Here is a 14,378-nt window from a genome sequence, read left to right as displayed (position 1 = left end):
TGAATTTATATCCAGAAATACACTTATTTTTGACATTTACTATCCCTAAAATACGTCAATTCGTATTTGTATTGATGTGCTATCAATACGAATACGAATTGCCGTATTTTCGGCATAGTAAATGTCAAAAATAAGTGTATTTCTGGATACAAATACACCTATTTTTTACAAATTTCCTTTAGTAAATTTCCCCCATAATATCTGTTTAACACATGTTGGAGACATTGCAATAAAGATAAATAGATAATAATAAAACCTAGAGAACTTGAAAGGTCTTTTTTAAAACATGTCCAGTACGTTTGTAGCAATATGCAGAAGCCTTTCTAGAATAGAAAGAATCAAGAATAGACAGTACATTAGAGACAACATACAGACTATAAAATACTCTTGAATCATTTATTTGAGGCAATATAAGCCCAGAAAATTTAACTTCAAACTTAAGCTGTGTACACATGCTTAGATTTTTCCCTGTTTTCGATTCGAGTTTGCTTATAGAAGCAAAATCGAATCCACATAGAATTGTTTTTAGGACACTTTCGATCTGCATTCGATTCGCTGCGCGCTCCCGTTTTCTCAAAATCGAATAGAAAAATCTACTGTGCAGCCAAGGAAATCTCGAATTCGTTTCAGTAAATCGAATGAGTACATTGTGCCTACATTATGAAATCGAAATCGAATCAAATGCAAAAGTACAGATCTAATTCCAAATCGAATGGGATGATCTAATGCCAGATCTAATAGAAAATCGAATCTAATCTAAAGCAAATCTAAGCGTGTGTACAGGGCTTAAGTAGCAGACACCATGACAAAACAGTTGAAACTGTTTTCTTAACCACTTTTTTCTAAAACGTTTTTTGAAAAATTTTCTATATCTGCTTTTAAAATAATGAAAAAATATATTAAAAAGAAGGGAAAAAAAAACTATTTAAATATATCCCTATTTAAGGGGATTTTTTTAGGGAATCTAATTAGTATCGATAGAGTGCACCAACCAAGTCTCTAACCTTTTCTTCTTTCTTGTTTTCATACATTACCATATCTCACAAATCGCACATGTGCATTCATTCGCACATCTTCATGACTAAAATTTGCACATTTTCATGACCAAAATTCACACTTTATCACATCACATGACATTTTTCATACCTCAATTTGCATTCCATTAAATTGGCGATTTTGAAAAAAAAATTCACGATTTAAAAATGTGATTTTGTGCGCTTTAAGAACCTTAATAAAAATCTGATCCTATTAAATGTCACCCATTGACTGTCGACCTAGAGCAAGCATGTCCAAACTATGGCCCTCCAGCTGTTGTGAAACTGCAAGTCCCATCATGCCTTGCCACAGTATTGCTATTAGGGAATACTAAATCTATGGCAAGGCATGCTGGGATGTGTAATTTTACAACAGCTGGAGGGCCACAGTTTGGACATGCCTGACCTAGAGGCTGTAGATCTATACTGCACCCAATGGAATTTCCATAGGAAACTTGATTTGCTGAAGCTGCAGAACAATCATTATGGCTTATCGAGACTTGTTTGTTTTATTTCCATCAAATATGCAAAATCTACTTGTTACATACATGTATCTAAAATGCATAAGAGAAGTAGCGCACAGTATTAACAGTGGCTGAAAAATACTGTACATACTGTATGTGGAGATCAGGGACGTGCAGTCAGGGGAGGCAGTGCCTCCCCTGTCATTAATGATAAACATAATAAAATAATACAAAGAAAATACTGTACATACTGTATGTGGAGATCCACTGTAAACTGTAACAATACCAATATTTGTGATTCGCTATTGTTTTTCCCTGTGTTGAGATTTTAGGCTTACCATAACGTTACTTGGTTTTAAATGTTCATCAAGAGACAGAATTCTGAACCTCACTGTAAAAGTATAAAGACAGAAGTACTGTATCAATATGTAATATAAATATACTGTATTACAGTTTTCTAAACATTTCAAGTTTGATACATCCTTACAAGTTGCATATGTGCCCTTATAAATTAGCTTCTTAATATGGTGGCCAATTGTTCACTATTAGGTTGCACATGTGCAGTTGTGCCAGGCAGCGCTTAACTCAGACATTGCCCAGCTGCAGCGCCCAGATGGCAGCAGTGTATATGGTGATTTGGTGGCCAGCCGTAATCACACAGACAAACATCTCAAATGTAGCGCTGGCCAACAGCAAATAGGAGCTGCCTCATGTTGAGTAGTGCGTGGTGGGAGAGACACACTGGGAATGCACACTATGGCAAGGGAGGTGGTAAAGAGGTGTGCGGCTTCTACTCGGTCAGGTACTAACAGCAGAGCCTGGCATATACTATTACTATTGACTCAAGCTGTATTAATATGCGATGCTGGGGGGAGAAGTAGTTGTGCAATGTAACTATACAACTGCTAGTTTTCTTTATATAATTATCTGACTAGTAGCAAAAAAAAATAACTATCTGCATATTATAATATTATATATGAGGAGTTTGTATGTTCTCCCATTCTCCAATAAAATTTTGAATTCAAATAATTAATAATATATGATGTCCTTCCTTTCAAATCAAGGGGGTAACATCTAAATATATTTTTGAGGTAAAAAGGTAAAAAAGTTCCCTGACATCTGAAGGAAGGGCAATTTACAGAAGATTGGGATTTTCAGATTTCTGTGTCAATTAGTCGCTTCCTCAAAAACAATATTTTTCTTAAATTACATTTGGTCCAGTCTGGCCAAGGAAATATTTGGAGAGTTGTTAACCATTTGAAAGTAAAAATAAAAATATTTAATAACTATTTAAAGCTATATTATCACTCTTAGAAAAGTCATTTGTCACACAATATAGGAGCTTGCATATAAACATGAAGATTTGTTAATTAAACTATTATTTATATAAATCAACATTTTTGGCGACATTCTCTGGACAATAAAATAGGTGTATAGTTCTGAGGAATGGAAAAACTAGATTGTCTGTGTGTTCAGTGACATCTGGTGTGTAAAGAAACTGGATGTGCATTGTATACTTTTTCATTTTAGAAGATTAGTTCCAAAACAGGCTTGCCTACCCTCCCGGAATTGCCGGGAGGCTCTGGAAATTTGGATCCCCCTCCCGGCCCCCGGGAACGTGGGCAAGTCTCCCCCATCAGCCACGCAGACCCCCTCACCCCTCTTCCTAGCTGCACTAAAAGACCAATTTTTGTGGGTACGCAATGAGGGGCGGGGCTAAAATTACACAAATCACCCCTCCCCCAATCCACGGACCCTCAAAAATGCCTTGTCTTGACTGCAATGGGGGCGGGGCTTGGTGACGTCCACCTGGTCCCACCCCCCTGATGTGCTACTGTCTGGTCTCCTCTCCAGGCTTCTCCCAGAGAGGAGAGAAAAAAGTCATCAAGTATGGTTCCAAAAACCTAATAAACCATGAAGTGTCAGCTCAGAATATACCGGAAATACTGACTTCCTGCACTGAAGCCTTTTATCATTGATATAATGTAGAGGTTTATATACCCTCCCTTGTTATTGGCGTCATGGGTTTGCATGTGTGCACGCACTGAGGCAGCAAGTTGTCACACCCGCGATCGCATAAAGCTCGGGCAAGCTAGTTGCAGCAAACCAGTCACGGGTGTAATAAAGCTGGGCATATCTGTATTTCCATAATGGGTAAAATTTAGCATGGCCATTATGCTTGGGATATGTGAGATTACCCATCTGTCCTGGTTTGTACACAGCCTTGTCTGTCTGGACTAAAACACGGGTTCTTTTTGTCTTCACAAGAACTTTACTGCGATCAGTGACGGTTCTCCCTGCATTGTGAATGGAGACCTCCAGTGTGCCAATCTCCCTCTTCTCCTTAGGATCCGGAACCTGTACAGTGAAAAGACAAGGGGGAGGGGGGGGGGGGGGGGATTAATCAGAGTTGATCTCTGCTGTGTGACTTTGCAACCCAATTGATAATTGTATTACTGTGCCATACTTGCCGACTTTGGCATACTCCTTTCCGGGAGAAGCCCGGAGAGGAGTGAAAAGGGGCGGGTAGAGGCTTCGGTTTGGGGGCGGGGCATGGGTGATGTCATCAAGCCCCGCCCCCATGACGGGCTGAAGCCTCAATTTGCGGGTCCGTGGGTGGGGGGAGGGGCTAAAAATGACGCGCAATGACGCGAATTGCGTCATTTAGCCCCCCCCATCCCCGCGGACCCGCGAAAGTCATAGTTTTTAGACCGCGGGGAGAGGGGGAGCCGGGGCTGTAGGAAAATGCGGGAGACTTGCCCCCCTTCCCGGGGGACCGGGAGGGGGACCCGATTTGCGGGACCATTCCGGGAGGGTAGGCAAGTATGTACTGTGCTTGTGCACGGATCGGCATACGTATGCCAAAATAGCAACAAAAATATCATCTTAAGGGAGGGTGTGTGACGTCAGCTTGTCTCTGTCGCAGAGTTGTGGAAGGGTCAGACTTACATACACACAGGAAAATATGTGGATATGATACAGCGCTATTTATTTTTCTGAATAAATTTATTAGAATGCTAAAAAAGTAAAATACAAGTCATATACAATACAGATGGGTCACGGTCCATCCTTGCTGGCGGGTCGCCAGAACGTATGCGCTGGCGACCCGCCAGTAGCCTCGCCAGCGAGGAGACTGAGACGCGCGTGCGTCTCACGCGCACGCACGTCTCAGTCTCCGTCGCTAGCGTGGCGGAAACCCTGTCCATCTCCGCCTCAGGGAGACGGACGGGGTTAGGGGGGGGTTAGGGGGGATGCGGGCAGGCGGCGGGGACCCCGGGTTACCGCCGGCAAGCCGGCGGGGACCCGGGGAGACGTTTGGAAGCGCCGTCGGAAGGGGGCGCGCGCGCCTCTCGTGCGCGCGCGCCCCCTTCTCACGATCGCCATGGCGCTGGCGGGGGATGGCGGCTGGCGACGCCAGCGCCATCCCCCGCAAAGATGGACCGTGACCCATCTGTATATTGCGTATGAGAATTCTCACAAAGAAAACATTGATAAAACGGTGTGTTTTAAAAGGATAATTTCCAGCTAGCATTCAATGTTGGGGCAAAAGTGGATATTTTTGGTCCAAATCAACACCAAGGTAGATAATTACCATATACTAGGTGATTCATCGCGCCCTACGGGCGCTCTTCACACCGTCGTAAGGGGCTGCGCCCCCTTAATTTGTGAACGTTTGTATATGAGAAATATGGTTAGAATTGTATGAAAGATGCCCTGTATTGCAACTTAGGTGTCCGCGAATCGCGGGAGGGGGGGTCGCGGAGGGTGCCGCGAATTGCATTAGGGGGGGTCGCGGGGGGTGCCGCGAATTGCAGGAGGGGGGGTTGTGGGGGGGTGGATGCTGCGAATCGCGGGAGGGGAGGGATTGCAGAGAATCGCGGGAGGGGGGTCGCGGGGTGGGTTGCCGCAAATTGCCGGAGGGGGGTTACGGGGGCGGGGGTTGCGGCGAATCATGGTAGGGGGGGTCGCGGGGGGTGTGCCGTGAATCACGGGAGGGGGGGTCACGGGTGGGGTGCCGAGAATCGCGGGGGGGTGTGTGTGTGCCGTGAATCGCGGGAGTGGGGGTTGCGGGGGGGGGGGTGGGGGGGGTGTGACGCGAATCGCCACAAGAAAAAATCAACACAGAAAGGTCAACACATGTAAATGTTGACATAAGTGTGGCACTTCATTGGTGTCCATGTCGACACATGAGAATGAATATGAAAACATTCAAAAAATGAAAAAAAAAAACTTCAAAAACTCATGTCAACCTTTTTCATTGTCGACCATAGCCATGTCAGTGTTTTCCATGTGCAATTTAATTCTGGAGCTGCCGCGAATCGCGGGGGGGTGCCGCGAATTGCGGGAGGGGGGTCGCGGGGGTGGGTGCCGCGAATCGCGGGAGGGGGGGTTACGGGGCGGGGGTTGCGGCGAATCATGGGAGGGGGGGGTCGCGGGGGTGTGCCGTGAATCACGGGAGGGGGGGTCACGGGGTGGGGTGCTGAGAATCGCGGGGGAGGTGTGTGTGTGTGTGCCGTGAATCGCGGGAGTGGGGGTTGTGGGGGGTGACGCAAATCGCCACAAGAAAAAATCAACACAGAAAGGTCAACACATGTAAATGTTGACATAAGTGTGGCACTTCATTGTGTTTCCATGTTGACACATGACAATGAATATGAAAACATTTAAAAAATGAAATAAATCTTCAAAAACTCATGTCAACCTTTTTTATTGTCGACCATAGCCGTGCCAGTGTTTTGCATGTGCCATTTAATCCTGGGGCTGCCGCGAATCGCGGGGGGTGCAGCGATTTGCGGGAGGGGGGGGGTTGCGGGGGGGTGGGTGCCGCGAATCGCGGGAGAGCGGGGTTCATGGGGGTTCCGGTGGGGGGTTGCCGCGAATTGCGGGAGGGGGGGGGGGTCGCAGGGGGGTGCCGGGGTGCCGCGAATCGCCGGAGGGGGGGTTGCGGGGGGTGTGACGCGAATCGCCACAAGAAAAAAATCAACACAGAAAGGTCAACACATGTAAATGTTGACATAAGTGTGGCACTTCATTGGTGTCCATGTCGACACATGAGAATGAATATGAAAATATTCAAAAAATGACAAAAAAACTTCAAAAACTCATGTCAACCTTTTTCATTGTCGACCATAGCCATGTCAGTGTTTTCCATGTGCAATTTAATTCTGGAGCTGCCGCGAATCACGGGGGGGTGCCGCGAATTGCGGGAGGGGGGGTCGCGGGGGTGGGTGCCGCGAATCGCGGGAGGGCGGGGTTCACAGGGGTTCCGGTGGGGGGTTGCAGCGAATTGCGGGAGGTGGGGGGTCACGGGGGGTGCCGCGAATCGCGGGAGGGGGGGTTGCGGGGGGGTGTGACGCGAATCGCCACAAGAAAAAATCAACACAGAAAGGTCAACACATGTAAATGTTGACATAAGTGTGCCACTTCATTGGTGTCCATGTCGACACATGACAATGAATATGAAAAAATTAAAAAAATTAAAAATAAATCTTTAAAAACTCATGTCAACCTTTTTCATTGTCGACCATAGCCATGTCAGTGTTTTGCATGTGCCATTTAATCCTGGGGCTGCTGCGTATTGCGGGGGGGGGGGGTGCCGCGAATCGCGGGAGGGGGGTCGCAGGGGGGGTGCCGCCAATCGTGCAAGGGGGGGTCTCGGGGGGGTTCTTTTTGCCGCGAATCACGGGAGGGATGTCGCGGGGGGGGGTGTTTTTTCCGCAAATCGGGGGGGGGGGGGGGGGTCACGGGGGAGGGTTTGCAGCGATTCGCGGGAGGGGGGGGTCGCGGGGTGGTGGTTATGCCGCGAATTGCGGGAGGGGTCGTGGGGGGGGTTCTTTTTGCAGCGAATCGCGGGAGGGGGGGTCGCGGGGGTGGTTTTGCTGCGAATCGCGGTAGGGGGGGTCGCTGGGGAGCGGGTGTTTTTGCCGCGAATCGCAAGAAGGGGGGGCGCGGGGGGGGAGGTTTTGCCGCAAATCGCGGGAGGGGGGCGCTCACCTGGTGGCTGTGGAGTAGCAGTGCTGGGCAACATGGGAAGGCAGTGGGTGTCTGGCACTGTCTGTGGGCTCACTGGGCTGGTTCTCTGTCACATACCTCCCAACATGACCCTCTCCAGGAGGGACACAATGCTCTGTTTCTAGACTTCCCCTTAATGTATGATTGCCATCACCTGTTTTAAACAGGTTAATTTCTCAGAAAGGTGTTCAGCACAGATGAAGGCAATCACACATTAAGAGGAAAGTCCAGGAAGAGAGCGTTATAGACACAGACACCCACTTTGAGTGACAGATGTAGCCAAATATATAGGAGATTGTGGATGACCTTATTTGGAAAAGGATTTTCAAAGTCCCGGAGATTTCCCAGTGGAGGATTCCCAAATGTCACACATGTGGTGAGATGGTGAAGAATGCAGTCCTTAAGGTATGGCAGATACCAGATTTGATGGCTGCAGGTTTTGGGGATCCAAGATGGTGATACAAAAAAAACTGGTCCGGGTGTGATGTCCTTTGGAATTCCAAGGTTTTTGGATGGAAAAAGGTGCGAGATGGAATGCTCTCCAATGATATGCTAGGGCAGGATGCAGTGGCTCAACGCGTTTCGGCGTGTTCACACGCCTTCATCAGGAGCTGGAGGTCACCATGGACACATGTGTTCCACCTCCCCTTGCTGCGATCACCATGCTACAAGCACGGTACCTCGCTGTACTCAGCACAATATTATATTCTAACTCTATGCCCACTTGGATAGTAAAGTATGAAAAGCCACCTTTTAAAAAAAAAAGTGAAAAACTCATGTCGACTGCAGTAGGTAAGTTTCAGACCAGAGGCATAACTCTGGGAGGCAATGGAGTCATCTGCCACCGGGCTCCTGCTCCCAGGTGGGCACCTCTACTCCCCTGCAAGTTTGATTGGGATTATTGAAAACCGTCAATATAATTTATTTAGCTGACTCCTCCTCCTAACATGTTTTTTGCAAGTTTTACACCCTGTATTCAAACCCATGACCTGTCTTACTGGAGACAGACACTTTACTGAATAAGCTATTTGGGGGGACACCAATATTTATCTTGCCTCTGGGCAACTGGGAAGAACTTACGCCACTATGTCAGGTGACCAAGGGGAGTCAGAGGTATTGCAAACAAGTGATCTTTATTTCCAGCTGACAGGCATAGCCACTGTAATAGCTTCTTACAAAGGATACCATCAACAGTGTACTCCTGTGGGCTGGTGTCTGTGACGTGCTGTGCCGTCACCCCCACCTAAGCGCTGGGATCTGCAGCAGCATCACTGCCCGGGGCATCCTCCTCCCCATACAAGGCTTCCAGCCCCCATGATGCACAGCGATGGGTTTCCCGTGATCTAGTGTAGTGTAGCAGATAGCAAAGGACAGCTCTTAAAGGGGAGAGCTGTCCTTTGCGTTACTAATCGCATATGTTAGTACATATGAGATTAGTATGGATGTGGTATGTGGTGGCATGTACCACAATTGCTTAGCACATCCCACTCTGGGCCTGGTGTTTATACCTTAGCTGGTCTTAATTGAGGAAAGCGTGTTGTTCCTCCATGAGCTGCAGTTGATTTAACCCTTTGCTCACCATGTGGAAGAGACCCACATCGACCTTATTCATGTCATCCATGTTCATGTCAACCTTGACCTAATGTCAACCTAAGGTACGTCGACCCTTCTTAGATGTGGACCTAGTCATTGTCGACCCAGGGACTGCATACTACTAGATCAGTATGTACAGATGTAGCGCCACTCATCCTCTGCTGGGGCTCGCCAGACCACCCCCACTGGCGAGCGTACGATACATCTGACTGTGACACGCGAGCGTCCCACACACGTGCGTCCCAGTTTCCCACCGGCGGGGGACGGGAACCCTGCCATATCCGCTTCAGGGTGATAGGCAGGGTTAGGGGGGGAGCAGGGAGGTGGGGGATGTCGACGAGGCGACGGGGTCCCAGAGGGAGCTCCGGTTGAAGGGGATGCACGTGCGTCTCATGCGTGCGCATCCCCATTCCGGCAGCTCCTGCCTGAATGAGAGGGGCTCCATCTGTATAAAGCACAGCAATCGTGTGTTGTACGGTATGTACTGTTAGCTAACATTGCTGTGAATTTAAAATACAGTATATGCTATTTATATTTATTATAATTGTACTTCTAAAAATAATATAAAGTAGACTGTATCGGGAGAATGCTATTCTGTATGATGATTTTTACCTGGACTGGTAAGCAGGTGAATACAGAGCCCATCTGGAAGGTCTTGTCTATGAGTGATGTTTTCTCATTATGCAGGATCAGAGATATCTGCACCCTGCTCTCTCCCTGAGCACCCTCCAGGTGTAGGCAGATGTTCTCCGGATGATGGGAGATAATCTCTGAGGGGTACATGACAGCATAGTGCCTGTGGGCAATAAATAGGTGACATTGGTTACTAGAAACATTAAGGATTTCTAAAGGGGACAAGACATGGGGAAATTTGCTGAGCATTCTGAGCAATGCTAGACAGGGCAGCCAATAGGGGGGTGCCGTGGGTACAGCTGAGGGAAGGGCCCGGTCCACTAAGTTTGCCCACCCCGACTGCCTCTGCTGTGTTGCCTGTGCTGTGCTCAGTGCACTAAACAAAACAGGTCCCGGAGCACAGGCTTCCAATGCAGGATGCCGCCGGCCAATTATAATGCCGATCAGAGCGTGTGTACCGTTAGCTGGAAATCAGTCCCGGGCCTCAAAATTCCTAGTGGCAGCCCTGGTGCTAGATGGCACAGAACGCTCAGCAAGATCGCTCAGCACACAGTGAGTGCACTGGCCCTGACCGGCGATTAACTCCGAACTCAGCCCTTGTGTAGGCCCCTTAAGTAAGTGTGTAGTAGAGCATTCTGGGCAATGCTACATCCCTCAGAAGGCTTCGGTCCCTCAGCACACAGCGCTGCACAGCAATGTGTGCTGTGCGATGTGTCAGGGGCAATGTTCTCCAGTGAGAACACTGGCCCCGACCGATTAATAACTTGCATGCAGGTTATTAATCGGCGCCAGATACAGACCCGCGGGGCTGCGCATTTACATTGCTGCGTACACTATGCAAGATATTCAGGCATTTTCTGAGCAAGTTAGTGAAATTATGTAAAGTCGCATAGAAAATGCCTAAATATCGCTCTGTGTGTAGGGTCCTTAAAAATTTGACATATTCAAAAACCATGGCGAAAGTTGAGTTTACCTCCAATAAAGGAACATACATTTTTAAAGATATAGGGGGCAGATTTATTAATGAGAGATATTCCTGTTAGCATTCCTTACGAAGGATAAATGTTGCTGCAGCCAATCAATCGTGTTAGAATGTTAGGAGGTAGGAGCTGATTGGCTGCAGCACAAGTTATCATTTGTAATGTGTGATAACAGGAATATCACTCATTGATAAAACTGCCCCATATTTCTTTAGTTTTTTATTTTAGTTATGGGTTTGAAGGTCTCCACTTTGACATTTCCAAGTAGCTCGTGCAGAGCATTATAGGACGGTGTTGAAAAACATGTAGCACTTTTTAATATATACATATAATTGATTTATTTTAGCTTTTATCTAGATTGACTACATACCAGGGACGTGCAGTCAGGGGAGGCAGAGCCTCCCCTGTCATAATGATGAAAATAATAAAAAGAAGATATTTATACATCTACTTTTATTATTTTCATCATTTCTCCCTCTCCGGTTGCCTCCCACCCTCTTACACTGCTGCATGTGAGGGTGGGAGGCAGCGGGAGAGGTGCCTCCCGCTGTTAACATTGAGATTCCGGGCAGCGTGGGGCGGGAAGGGGTGGGCAGGGGGGCAGGGTGCAGCAATGGGCTGTAAAAGCCCATTGAATATGAATGGGGAAGCGACATTCATACTGGTGCCGCAATGACAGCGGCACCAGTATAAACGCACGCCCCCAGATGTGATTGGACAGCGGATCCAGCACTGGATCTGCTGGCCCAATCACACATGCAGGACCGTGAGAGGATGCAGCAGCAGCGTGGAGTCCGGCGCCTGCTGGGAGACTGCCGTTGTCACTCACCGGGACCGGCCGCCGTCACCGCCGAGAAGATGACAGGTGAGTCCGCCGGGTGGTGGGAGGGCAGGTGGGGCGCGCATGTCCCGGCGGCGGGCGGCCGCTGCAGCAGTGACGTGCGGTGACGTGCGGTGAGGTCAGTGCCTCCCCAGGCAATGACCTCACCGCACGTCACTGCTACATACAATCCCTATTCTGCTAGTAGAAACAGAATTGTCATTAATATTAAATGAAAACAGAGATGAGGAAACATTATATACATGCATTGCAGACATACATATTGAAAGGCTAAATAAATAAAATAACTCACAGTTTGGCTTCTACAGTCCCAGAGATGTGCAGGAGGATCAGCCCAACACACAAGCAGCAGGACACCATTGTGCAGGATGAGGGACCAGCCAGTGATTGAGTGCTTTTGTATGCGTGTTAGTTTCATTTTCATTTTCTTAACCTTAGCATTTGGCATTGGCATTCAGGATGGACATTGAACACAGTAAAACAAATATTGTATATCAGGGGTCAGGGAACTTTTTTACCTTTTACCTCAAAATATATTTAGATGCGTCAGCATTGCCCTCTTTATTTGAAAGGAAGGAAATCATATATTATTAATTAATTGAATTCAAAATTGTATTGGGGAATGGGAGAACATACATAATATTATGAACATGCAGATACATTTTTTTTTTTGCTACTACTCATCAGTGACGTGCGGTGAGGTCAGTGGCTGGTGAGGCACTGGCGAGTATCAGAGCCAGAGCTCATGGTGGTCAAATTGGACTTAAGCCCCACTCATACCAGAGGACTAGGGACACCCACAAACTGACCTGTCACCTGCCAATATAGTCAGCAGTTTAGTACTGTCCCACTACCTTCATGCCAACTTCCGGCTAACCACAGCCCCAATGTCCCAGGGCCGGCACATGCTTGTATTACGTTTGTTAGAGAAAAGTTTCTCAAATCAATTTTTTTGTACTACTGTCTTGTAGAACAAGAAACTGTGTATTGGCTGTCGAAAGGCCACTGTGTTTCAGAATTGTATCTTCCTAAGGAACAATGTTTCTAGTTACACAGAGGAATGCACTCATCAAGTGTAACTGTCCTTTGTGATTCAGAAAACATTATTTTACTTAGCCCAATGATGGGGAAAATCGCTGGGATGAAAAACGCTCAGTGCATACACACTGTACGGTTTTCACCCTTCTCAGCTATTTTCCTCTGGGTGGATGACTTTCCATAGGAAGACGCTATGGAAAGCTGTCCACCTCGCCACTCATCTGCTGGTAACACCAGCAGATAAGTGGCTGGACCAGAGATGATGCACGCATCTGCGCTCACTGCCCCATACGCACTGAGAGGTTTCCAGCTAAACGTCGCCCAGTGTGTATGGGGCTTAACCCTGTCACTAACACAAGATTTAAGTTGGCTTATGAATACTCAGGACACCCCAGCCACACATGGGTAAGTCTATTCTGAACTGAGCCATATACACACCTATCACCACCTCACACACCCCTTATAAATATGGGTATATATATATATATATATATATATATATATATATATATATATATATATATATATATATATATATATATATATATATATATATATATATATATATATATATATATATATATATATATATATAGCGGGGGTTGGCGGCACTCAGAAAAACGACACCACACAAGGTTTTAAACCTTGTGTGGTGTCGTTTTTCTGAGTGCCGCCAACCCCCGCTATACATCGCCAGCAGTGGCTGAACTATTCCCAGGAGGGCACCGGACTACTATTATCTACAGTTTTCACCAGCATAACTACACTTCATTTGGGAGTGCCTCCTAACAAATCTTGTATATATATATATATATATATATATATAGCCATCACCAACCATCCCATATATACATATTCCAACTATCGTCCCCAAAACACCCGTTATATACATCTATACACAACTATCTTACTGTATATACATCTATCACACCACACCCACCCCTTCTATATATTATATACACACTCACATATCCCTTATATACATCTATACACACCTGTCAAATCACACCCACCACACCACACTCACCATATATACTGTATAATACATATATACACACCAATAACACCCCCACATCCCTTATATACATTTATATACACTTATCACCCACCACTTATATAAATATATAGACCTATAACACCCCCACATGCCTTATATACATTTATACACACTTATTACACCCCACCCACCACTTTTATATATACACCTATAACACCCCCCACATTCCTTATATACATTTATATACACTTATCACCCCCCACCCACCACTTATATAAATATATAGACCTGTAACACCCCCACATGCCTTATATACATATATACACACTTATCACACCCCGACATCCCTTATATACATCTATACACACTTATCACACCCCACCCACCACTTATATAAATATATACACCTATAACACCCCCCACATTCCTTATATACATTTATACACACTTATCACCCCCCACCCACCACTTATATAAATATATAGACCTATAACACCCCCACATGCCTTATATACATATATACACACTTATCACACCCCGACATCCTTTATATACATCTATACACACTTATCACACCCCACCCACCACTTATATAAATATATACACCTATAACACCCCCCACATTCCTTATATACATTTATATACACTTATCACCCCCCACCCACCACTTATATAAATATATAGACCTGTAACACCCCCACATGCCTTATATACATATATACACACTTATCACACCCCGACATCCCTTATATACATCTATACACACTTATCACACCCCACCCACCA

The 14,378-nt window shown here is 46.3% G+C and overlaps 1 protein-coding gene across 2 annotated transcripts in view; it reads right to left on the bottom strand.

The window, feature by feature from the left end:
* Nucleotides 1–11,925, bottom strand: part of LOC146009239 (alpha-2-macroglobulin-like protein 1) — a 135,766-nt gene extending 123,841 nt beyond the window's left edge. For both annotated transcript variants that reach the window (XM_083149401.1, XM_083149402.1), the window contains exons 1-4: nt 11,850–11,925; nt 9,716–9,899; nt 3,697–3,856; nt 1,837–1,889 (exon numbers count right to left, since the gene is read on the bottom strand). In XM_083149401.1, coding sequence (XP_083005527.1) covers nt 1,837–1,889; nt 3,697–3,856; nt 9,716–9,899; nt 11,850–11,917 — 465 coding nt within the window. In that variant the 5' untranslated portion in view covers nt 11,918–11,925. The remainder of the gene's footprint in view (nt 1–1,836; nt 1,890–3,696; nt 3,857–9,715; nt 9,900–11,849) is intronic.
* Nucleotides 11,926–14,378: the final 2,453 nt, after the last annotated feature.

The sequence above is a fragment of the Crinia signifera genome, chromosome 6 (genome assembly GCF_055691185.1).
Source record: "Crinia signifera chromosome 6, ASM5569118v1, whole genome shotgun sequence".
Lineage (NCBI taxonomy): Eukaryota > Metazoa > Chordata > Amphibia > Anura > Myobatrachidae > Crinia > Crinia signifera.
The sequence above is the reverse complement of the archived record's forward strand: the minus strand, read 5'-3'. Positions and strand labels throughout refer to the sequence as shown.